At 32.9% G+C, this 11,230-nt stretch overlaps 1 protein-coding gene across 1 annotated transcript; it reads left to right on the forward strand.

The window, feature by feature from the left end:
• The first annotated feature begins 4,703 nt into the window (after nucleotides 1-4,703).
• Nucleotides 4,704-9,809, forward strand: LOC129940131 (protein gooseberry). The gene is made up of 2 exons (XM_056048383.1): nucleotides 4,704-5,005; nucleotides 8,305-9,809. Exons 1-2 carry the CDS (start codon nucleotides 4,951-4,953, stop codon nucleotides 9,582-9,584), a joined length of 1,335 nt encoding a protein of 444 aa, XP_055904358.1. The 5' UTR covers nucleotides 4,704-4,950; the 3' UTR covers nucleotides 9,585-9,809.
• Nucleotides 9,810-11,230: the final 1,421 nt, after the last annotated feature.

The raw sequence follows: 11,230 nt of genomic DNA on the forward strand, positions 1-11,230 counted from the left end.
TTGAACATCGACTAAAAGCTTGTTGCGTTTGATGAAGCTGCTTAATTGTTTTTGCATTATTCTTTCACAGACTTTATATAGAAAAGTAAGTATTGAAATCTTTCCAAATTCATTACAAAGCGAGTTTTTGGGAATAGGAATTATGTTTGTTTTTTCCATTGATGCGGGAAAATGCCAGTGGTAATCATTGTATTCAACACATGTGTAAAGTGGGAAAGAAGCAATGGAAGAAATTGGGAAAGAAGCAATTGGATTCAAATTATCAGGACCATAGTGGTATTAGACTTTATACTTATGCAACTTTCAACTATGTCTAAGGCTTCACGCTATTAAAACTGAACAAAGTGTCTGTAAAATATGGTGGTATGACTATTGAGAGATACATGATCTCTTGGAGTTATTAAAGGTGTAGAAGCAAATTTACTGTTTAGCTCATTTATATTCATTGCAGCTGGAAAATCATTTCTTTGTCAACCTATTTCTAGCTGGCGGAGGTTGTTTCATAGTTTAAATCTAGACGGTTAGAATAGAATTGTACTTTTGCGCGTCTAACCTCTTGAACTACTTTATTTCGTAATGATTTTTATAACTGAGCTGGTTAACACGGAAAGGTTTCCAGCTACTAGTAAACCATTGTTAATTTTCGTGAAATCTAGTTTGGGTCTAGGTCAGATCTCGACGTCTTTTATATTTCTTTTGACCTCCAGCAAATCATGTCGCTACCAAATAAACCACTTCTAAGATATTTTACTTAAGACACTTGTGGTTTCATAATTTGGGAATCCATGTCATTACTTCCGATACGGAGATGTCGTATATGTTAACCTTGACCAAAGATGTTGAAGACACCGTTCCCTTATAAAAAATATATTAGGTTGCATAACAGTCCGTAGAGAATCTGGGCCTAGTGATTTACAACTCTTAATCATTCCTGTCTGCGAGTAATTGCAAGGATGGAGGGGACCTACAGTTTTTATGCCAAATCCGAACGGCTTATTTGAGAAAGTACTTTTCATGACAAGAACTACTCTTGGAGAATATGTCAATTCTTCGCAAGAGGCAGTACCAGTGAAGAAGCTTTAGATGGCACCGGCAGGGATCGAGCCCAAGACCTCTCGCATGACAGTCCAACACACTAGCTATCATGCACTGTGCCCTTACCAAGTTATTATTTTGACGGAAGTTGGCCATAATGAACTTGACAGCGACAAGGATTTTGGAAGAATCGAAAATTTTGAATTTCTTATTTTTATTTTATGTATTTGTAATATTTTTAGTAAAATGTCTCCCACTTCCTAAAATATTTTTTTGTTTTCGAAATTTGAACAAGAAATTTCTTTGGGCTTGTCTCTTAGATTCTTTTGAGTTGTAGTTTTTGTTAAGTTTGATTATTTTTAAATACTCGTTGAAAAATCAGAATGAGCAATAAAAAAAATGCATAGATGGCCTTGTTACTTCATAAACATAGCTTTTAAAGTTAATGGTTCTCAAATTTAAATTAGTTTTAAAAAAGTTTGTATAAAGTTTGTTTTTTATCATAACGTATCAAAATCAAAATAATTTGAAAAATAACCATGGGGTCATTTTGAAAAAAAAACTGGACTCAAATTATATTGGCCCTGACTTTTATTTTTTAAAGATAACGTGCAGCTTGGAAATTTGAGGCCAAACAAAACATCATGGTTTTTAAAGTGCAAAAACAGACAACAAATATTTGTGGATATAAAAAATGTGTTTGAAAGCCTTTGATATGCCGGTACATGCATACTTCACTTTTTGAAACTATTTCTCAATAAATTAATAAATTTAAATATAAGGTGTTCTTAAAAAACTAAATTTTTAATGAACATAATGTACACATTTGGCACTTTCATACTTTCTTACTTACTTAAGATGGCGCTACAGTCCATAACGGAACTGAGCCTTAACCAACATGCGTCTTCAGCCATATCGGTCGCTGGCTAACTGTCTCCAGTATCACACTCTTAGTTAATTGCGGTTCTCTTCCACCGCCGACGGCGGCGCGCGTGTCTCACTTGAGTCACGATCTTCCTCTACTGCACCGTTCCTCAGGATTGAATAAGGAGACCTTCCAGGCGGAAATGCTGATGTAAATTCACTCTACTTGACCCATTCATCTAAGTCGTTGGACTTTTATTCTTGTGACTTTATCAGTTTCGCAATAAAGCCCGTACAGTTCGTCGTTGTATCTACTCCTCCACCCTCCATACCATCTTTGCAGATAGTATACAAACTCACCAGAACAATTTTACTCTCGAAGCATCCTAAGACGTTCTCATCTTGCCCTTACAAGTTTAAAGTCTTAGCGCCATATAATAAATATCAGATGATGATTTTCTTATATGGGATGACTTTGGTTGCTCGAGAGAGGACTTTACAGCAGCAATTTACAAGAGTCATTCTTGCCGTTTGATATCAGCGATGCTGTCGTTGCCTGAATTTTAAACGGTGCCTAATTAGACAAAGTCCTTAACTACCTCAAAGTTGTAGCTTTCCATTGTAAGTTTTGCACAAGACGCCGTCGTTCAATGTTCTTTATTTATTACAGCATATATTTGGTCTTGCTTTCATTAACCACTAAACCCATCTTCTCTGCTCTTTTGCAATGCTCAAATGGCACTTTTACTGCTAAATTATTTTGGGAAACTAAATTTTACTTATTTTTAAAAGATTTAGTTTTTGGTTAATCATTGGTTAATGGTTAAAACTGTGACACTTAATTTAGTTAGTTATGTGATCATTTTTAATAATAAATACAACTCTCCGTATGCAACAAGGTGACATACATATTCCAAACAATATCAGTAATTAGAAGCTCAACTATGTAACGTTCCATCCAGTGTCGTTTATTTTGTTGTTGGCATCTTATTTTGGTTTTTTGTCACAATTTTGAAATATCCTGGCAGAAAGGCAGAACGTTTTATTTTTTCACTACAGATTTTAATTTTTAACAAAATGTATTTGAATATTTTGCTAGAATGATTTTTTTTAAATTATGTTTAAATTATTTGTAACTTAACTTCAATGGAAACAGAAAAATTATTCAAAAATAATAATATTGTCTAGAAAATACTAAAAAAGTGCAATAAACACGTATTTATGGAAAATTTCTAAAGAGCAAAGAAGAAGATTATCAGGTGAAGAAAAACGAAAAATGTTGCTTTATAAGACCAAAACTTTGATAGTGAACAGTTTCAATATAAATGTGATTGATCATTATTTTATAAAGTATATTGTATGTTAATATTAGAACATACATGTGTATTCATACATAACATATGTACATAATTATTCCAGCATGTTTTTAGTGTCCTTTATCTCTTAAAAGGCAAAAAAAAAACATATTATGAAGTGAGAAGGACTTTTAGGTTAATTTAGTTTTTTGTTTGCTTATCCATTTCAAATTAAATAAAGAACAGAAACTAAATTTGTTTTGTTATTTAGCACAATTCTACCAAAAAGTATAAGATAAATACAAATTTAAATCAAGGATCGAATTTTTCTGCTTTGATCCATTTTCTAATTCTTCTCTTTCATTCAAAATTCTTTAATTCAATTAACCTCAAACAGAAATTGTAATTGACTTGTAAAATTTAACACTTCTTATATTAGCTATAGTAAATCAAATCAAATTTGATTCATCATTGTTTCTTATTGATATTTCCTTGTAATTGATTAAGTCAAGGTAACCTGATCCATATTTAACACCCCATACACAAAACCATCTCATCTCATAAAACATACCTAATCAGCTTTTCTTTCTACTATATACGAGTACATTTTACAAATAGATTCTTATAACTTCAAGATGCGCACCCCTTTCATTGGCTTGCGTACATAAAGCGTTGACAATAATAGTGCATCGAATTCAATTTTGTATGTTAATAAAATCATAATTGTACGTTTATATGTTTTTGGCATTAATTAATGTGGTCTTATTCTATTTATATACAAAACATATATGTATAAAGAAAAAGATGAATATCTTTAAAGGATAAAGTTGCGCTATAATTCAGGATTCAATTAGAAACATCCCTCGCCTCGTGTCTCATTTGCAGGGTAATTTATATGTTTTTCTCATAAATATAAGCTTGACTATTTTGAATCCATGAATCTGTTACGAATTTCACTGAATATCCTTTTTTTGTATCTATCATAAATTGTTCATAATTTACCTATGTATCTTCTTATTTCCACTAAGAATCTAGTTGTGCAATGCAGGGTTGAGATAGGATAAATCCATTACAACAACAAATACAAATATACAGAAAAACAACCATCCAAAAGGAGGAGCTAAAAACGCAGCCATTCTTATTGCAAGAGATCAACAATGAACCAAAACAACAAAAGCAATAATGTATCTCATTCTCACCCCTGTTCCATGGACCATAAAGAAGATATTTTCCAATGTGTTCGAATGAGATAAAACATCTAATTTTCATCTACTGATATTTTAACAGCTGAAACAGAACTACAAGAGCAGGTATAATTTTTTCTTAACACAATAGTTTCTCTTTCACCCACATACAATTCTTTCATTGTTCAATTTTGTATCTTTTTGACCAACAACACTACTGATCGAAAACAGGGTCTCTGTGTACTGACTGGATGACAAACCAAAACTTCGAGATGCTGCATTCGATGACCGTTTCAAAATCAGTTATCATCTGACAAGCAACCGAGTAAGGTGCGTTTTCTGTGCTTAAGTATATTTTCTTAATCGTAGATCAATAACGCAAGAAATCAAATAAAGATAAGATACAATATTTACGTCATTCGAAAAGTGGATTTTCTATATTTTTGTTTACAAACTTTAAGTTAAAGAAAAATAAAAACGAACTAATTGAGTGTTTTGGTATAAGAGAAAAGTGATTTTCAAATAAGAAAAATATAAACGAAAAATTAAAAAACAGTGTTTTGTGAAATTTTATGGCAGTATCTGCATTAAACATGAGTCCCTACTTTGCTGGATACCCTTTTCAAGGTAATTATAAGTTGTTTACTAAGGGACTTGGGATAATATACTAAAAAATAAAACAAACTGAACAAAGTTTTTTTTTTCTCGAAATTGTAAATACCAACGGCAAAATGATTTTATTAAAAAATGAGCTGAATTTCTATCTTGTAACTTTTTGTATTTTTATTTGGTTCTAATTATTGTTTAAAAGTAGTTTTACTGTCACCTGAAAATGAATTTATAACAAACTCTGAAATTTGGCATTTGAAAATTAAAAAAAGTTCGTGCATCAGCTCTTTTGTTTACAAGTCTTATTTTCATTGTTTTGATTGTATAAATGGTGTGTTTTGAATTTCTCATGATGATTTTTATATCAAAACAAGGTTTTTTAATGTTGAAATATTTAAATTTTGTATTATTTATTTAAAGTATTGTTAAAATTATGAAAAATGCCCAATAGAAATTAATCTTTTTGTTCGAAATATGATCAATGTTCTATTAAAAGAGCTTAACTTTTGTGTTTTAATTTTATTTTATATTTTAACCTGACATTTATTTCGTTACTTTTATAGATTCGAAGTGATCTTATTTTAATATTTAAAAAAAATATATACACGCCAAAAATATTAATACATTCTAAACAGTGAATTTAAATTAAAATAAATCAGGGTTTTTGTATCCTTTTCAAATATGTCTGTGATTATTTAATAATCAAATAATAAATAAAAATAGAAAAACCACCTATTCAACTTTTTCTCTTATTTCTCATTTCACCGTCGGGAAATGAACTTTCAATGATAGAAACAAGGAATCTTCCTTTTCTTTTGTCGATCGAAAAATAAAAAAGGAAGTGATATTAACATACATGGGTTTTTAGATTCAGTTTTCTTTGATTTCATTGATGTAAGATATCTTTGGGTTTTGATAAATGTTACCATGACATGATCCAATCAAACTTAACATCGATCTAAAGAAATAGAATTAAATCTTAACTCAAAAAGTATGATCAAGTGATCTTCAATAGAAAGTAAACTGATCTTTTCACACTTTTACTCCATACAATTTTATAAGTATGATTATGGGCTTAAAGCCCATACGTAATTTGAATACTTTAACTAATTGACTAAAGCCTTTTTGGTGGCAAAAAGAAATGTGCTGTCTCTGATAACTTGGTCTCACGCAAAAGCTAAGTTGTGTATTTAATATTCATTTTGTTCTCGTAACCAAATCAACACTCACCATAATTTGCTTCAAGTTCAATTAATAAAATACTTGAAGATATATTAACCTCTGAAAGCAACCTCCTTTATTTTTCAACCGGTATTTAATTCAAGACAACGAATAACAAAAATTCATAAACTATAATCTCATATCAAGCATCATATAAACGTCAAAAAGTCAGTCAGCAATATGCAAGCAAATTTCAAACATACACATTTACACATGATCACACACACAAATGACCATTTAAAAGAAAATAACAACAAAGTTGTAACATCGATTTAATTTTGTTTTCTTCATATGTGCGCCCTTTTACCTTCTTCTTCATCATCATCTTCGATTTATTTTTCATTTCTTTTTAAAGAAATTAAAAAAAAAAAGAAACTAAAAAACCCGCGATATGTTTTGTGAACAAAGTTTATAAATCTACTTGTAATTCTTTGATTTTGTGTTGTTGTTATATCAAAGATACATCATCTTATTGTATGGTCTTCTTTAAGCCATTCCTTTCCAATCCGATCATGATCATTTCCATTCTTATGATGATCATGATGATAATGATTATGATGATTCTGAAGTCTACTGGGCATTACCTTTTCTTCCCTGTTCACTATACACTTCTTACACACACTCGCCATATAAAAGTGATCTTCTCAGACGGTTTGGCGCGTCGGCGCTCTTTGATCTTGCGTATACCTTGAGAATGAGATCCATCTCGCGTTTATCCCCTCTCTCTCTTTCTCTTCTTCTGATGTTGGTGCGTTATATTATATGCACCCAGCATCGAGCACCCAGCAAATGCACACACTCACTCATCACCAAATCTCTCACGTCTTATAATTCTCTCAAGACGATTTTTCATTTTCAGATACAAATATGCCTACACCATACCGATCGTAAGGCAATATGAATATCATCATTTTCGAATATTGTAGATCCTATAGATACATTCATATGACTAATTAAGTTTTTTTTTATTCTTCTCATTGTTATAATGTTCTTTTCAATTCCACCGATCATCAGGCAGCTTATTGCCCAGATGGTGAATGATCTCTTACATTTTATAAATACAGAGATACATTTTGTATCTGGATTGCGTTGTGACTCTGCAGTAAGATACACAGGTGTTTGGTGAGGATGATGATGATGAAATTGCGTATTCTGGGTGGCGAAAATATGTTGATCGAAAAAAAACAAGATCACTTCCATGCGTGATTTAACTTTAACAAATATTGAGCAACAATGTAAGATGTTCTTATTATATTGTGATACAATTGCCAAACCACAAGAAACAAAGATCCAATTGAATGATAATGCAAATTTTGTATATTTTTGAGTTATTTGTGTTGAGGATCACTTTGTCTTATCCTCTTCTGACCCGTCTTAATTTAAACAATAGACAACAATCAAAACGAAATGAGATCAATTCAATTGTTTGGGTAAACTCATAAATTGGATTCATACACAAATGCCTAATTGAGTTTTGTAGTATCTTTCTATCTTTTTGGGAATACCTTTTACCTGGGAATTTGTTAGATTTTTTGTTTCCTTTTGGCAAGATCACTTTGATTTTGGTGGTGTAAAAGGTTTGCTCATTTGGAAAGTTAATGCGATCACTTTTGAAGAATCCCTCTTGGATGGACTTATCTTTTTAAGTCTGTCCGATGGTCTTTTATCACACAAGGATCGAAATTCCATTAGTTGTTTTGCTGATCGTTTTGTGATCAAGGAGTGATCTTCAATTAGTTTTTCATTTCAAATGACATATTTGCAAGTAATGAAGGCATCGCACAATAGACGATCGGTATATTCTTTTGTTGTAGATCCTTTAAATGATGTCCACACAAAAAAGATGGAAAAGTATATTTTTCTTTTTTTCATCCAGAGAAAGATAAAGGAGGGTGTATCTATTAGTTCTTCCACTTGATTTCTTTCTACATGACATAACAATATGACATTAAAGAAAACGACACACGCGGTATCTTTTGATCTTTGTTCTGCTTCTTTTTGTATCAATTTTTGGGGACCACCCATTTTGATGGGCGTTAAATAATATCATTATGACAAAAATTCTAATTTTGTTCTTATTTCATTGTTTCTTGCAGGACAAGGACGAGTTAATCAACTTGGTGGTGTTTTTATCAATGGCCGTCCATTACCAAATCATATTCGTTTGAAGATCGTGGAGATGGCTGCCGCTGGAGTACGACCATGTGTCATAAGTCGGCAGTTGCGCGTTTCCCATGGATGTGTGTCGAAGATTCTCAATCGTTACCAAGAAACCGGATCAATTCGTCCCGGTGTGATCGGGGGATCAAAGCCACGTGTGGCAACTCCAGATATTGAAGCCAAAATCGAGGAAATGAGGCAGGAGAATCCTGGTATCTTCAGCTGGGAGATTCGTGGCAAATTGATCGAACTAGGCATTTGTGACAAAAATTCAGCTCCTTCAATTAGCTCCATCAGTCGTTTGTTGCGTGGAGGAGCAAGCAGCAAGGATGGCAGTGGATCACACTCAATCGATGGAATTCTTGGACCAACTTCATCAGGAGAAGATAGTGAGATTGAGTCGGAGCCTGGTATTCAGCTGAAGCGCAAACAACGCCGATCCCGTACAACTTTCTCCAATGATCAAATCGAGGCCTTGGAGCGTGTATTCTCTAGAACTCAATACCCAGATGTCTACACTCGGGAGGAACTCGCCCAATCAACTGGCCTCACCGAAGCTCGTGTTCAAGTTTGGTTCTCCAACAGGCGTGCACGTCTTCGCAAGCAACTCAACACCCAACAGATTACTGCATTCAACTCTAGCCTTTCTGGATTGGCTTCATCTGGATTTGCCCCATCTCAATATCCACCACAGTCCGCAGCAGCAGCAGTAGCAGCTCACACCATGTCAAGCATGATGCCCACTCCCATTTACCCTTCATCCGCTCCAGTGAGTCAAAGTTGGCCTACACAACAAGCCTTCGCTCAAAATACAACCTACGCACATTCAACTGGTTCGGCATCAGTCTCACCATCAGGAAGCAGCACAGCTTCACTAAGTCCCAACCACAATGTCCATCATCAGCAATCTTCCACAACTTCTTCGACAATTCCAAACACCTTCAATTCTTATGGCATGGGCCTCGAAGCAGCTACAAATGCAGCGTCAAGTGGTTACAATGCAACTTCAGCTTATGGCCTGCATTCATCATCGACCGAACAATGGCGTTCGCATCAGAGCAAATTGCCCACATCAGATTGGGATAACTACAACTTCTCGCCATCTTTCTTCCCTGGCAACCCACATATGGCCCCTAGCTATGGAAGTGGCATGGCCAGCGAAGCCAAATCTGGCTATCCATATATGGGAGGATTTGAAATTGGACGCGTTCATTAATGACATCAAAAAAGGAAGTAAATTAAAAATGTAAATTTTATTAAAAAAAAAAGTACAAATTAGTTTTAATTAGTTCTAAGAAGTTAAATTATAAAAATAATTATTTTTTGAAATGTTATTGAAGTTAAAATTTATTTTTGTATTATTATAGTTTTGTACATAATGTTTTAAAATTCAATTTCCATTCGAGGCAAAATAATATTACGATTGAGACTGTTTTGTAAATAATTTTTAAGGAGTTACAGAAAGAAATAAAATATTAAGTGATAAAATTAAAATAACTGTTTCCTTTTTTCTAAGTTTTCAAAATAATTTTAAGTTCCTCACAAAATCAAGACACGTTAAAAAAAGACAGTAAATAAATATGGCAGGAACTAATATCTAATTATTTGATGACTAACATGTTTTGAAAGTAGGTAATCCGGACTTAGTACTAGATACATATTACAGGATTTCTTACATATTGTCCTTGAAAACGCAGCAGGATCAAAGGAATAAAAGGAAAAGACAATCAAACAATTTTTATGAATTGCAAGATTTTGTTTGCTAATGTTTACCATTTGTCTTACTTCATTCTCGTAATTTTAGGTTGCAAGAATTTCTTACTCCGTTTCATAGAAACCTTACCAATTTTGGCAGAAGATGTTGTTGTTTTAATAAAATAAAACATTATTTCTGGCTACTTACTTTAACTGACACTTCCAAAATAGTATTTTTTCCTAAAAATTTAAATAATTTTAAAACATCCTTAAACCTTTTTTTACTTTATTTATTTATTTTACTAAGCATGTCAAGTGGATCGTTTGTAAAGCCACTCTATGTTCTTAAATCTCAGTTAATGTACGTCTAACGAATTTTAAGATCCTTATACGTCCATATTGAGTATACGCATTTTAGATATAGGAAAACACCGATATCATATACAGTCATTTTTGTTGAGCAGTAAAAAAAAAAGAACCTCTATATTTGACAGTGTACGTTCGAAATTGAGCTACAGGTTTTAGTATTACCGCGAGTAAACAAATTTTTTCTGGGATTCTGTGTAAAAGACTTAAACTTTATTCTTAAATTTGCAACTTACTACCAAGTTTTGAAGAAGTGAAGGCTTTTTAAATTTATAGCTTAATCAAAAGAAGTGAACATTCTTTTTCATCGTCCAAAAAAATCTTAAGCAACTGACATTAATTTTGGCAATGTTGAATATCTGTTCATTCCATAAGTCATTTGTGATACCTGTAGAGCTCATGGATAGCTGCATTGAGGGTTGGTTATAAGATTTAATGACATGAGACACTAATGAAGGGTTTTTCAACTGGCGGTGACATCTGTTAAATCTTTTGTTTATTATTCAATTGTTTATGTCAAATCATCAATCAAATGACACAACTTTGACATAACAAAATGAGTGTTCGTTAACGCAAACGTTACGAGCATTACGCCCATTTTACGGTAGACATGGTGGCCCTCCACAATCGACTCTTCAACATTTGGTGGCCAAATTTGAGACGCTTCAGTAAACAATAAGCCAACACTCGTACGTTCAATGAACGCAAGATCGGCCGAGAACATCGCTGCGGTCAATGAAAGTGTACCGTAGAACATGAGGCAGTCTATTCCTCGCCGTGCACAAGAACTTGGCCTTTCGA

This window comes from Eupeodes corollae, chromosome 1 (genome assembly GCF_945859685.1).
Source record: "Eupeodes corollae chromosome 1, idEupCoro1.1, whole genome shotgun sequence".
Lineage (NCBI taxonomy): Eukaryota > Metazoa > Arthropoda > Insecta > Diptera > Syrphidae > Eupeodes > Eupeodes corollae.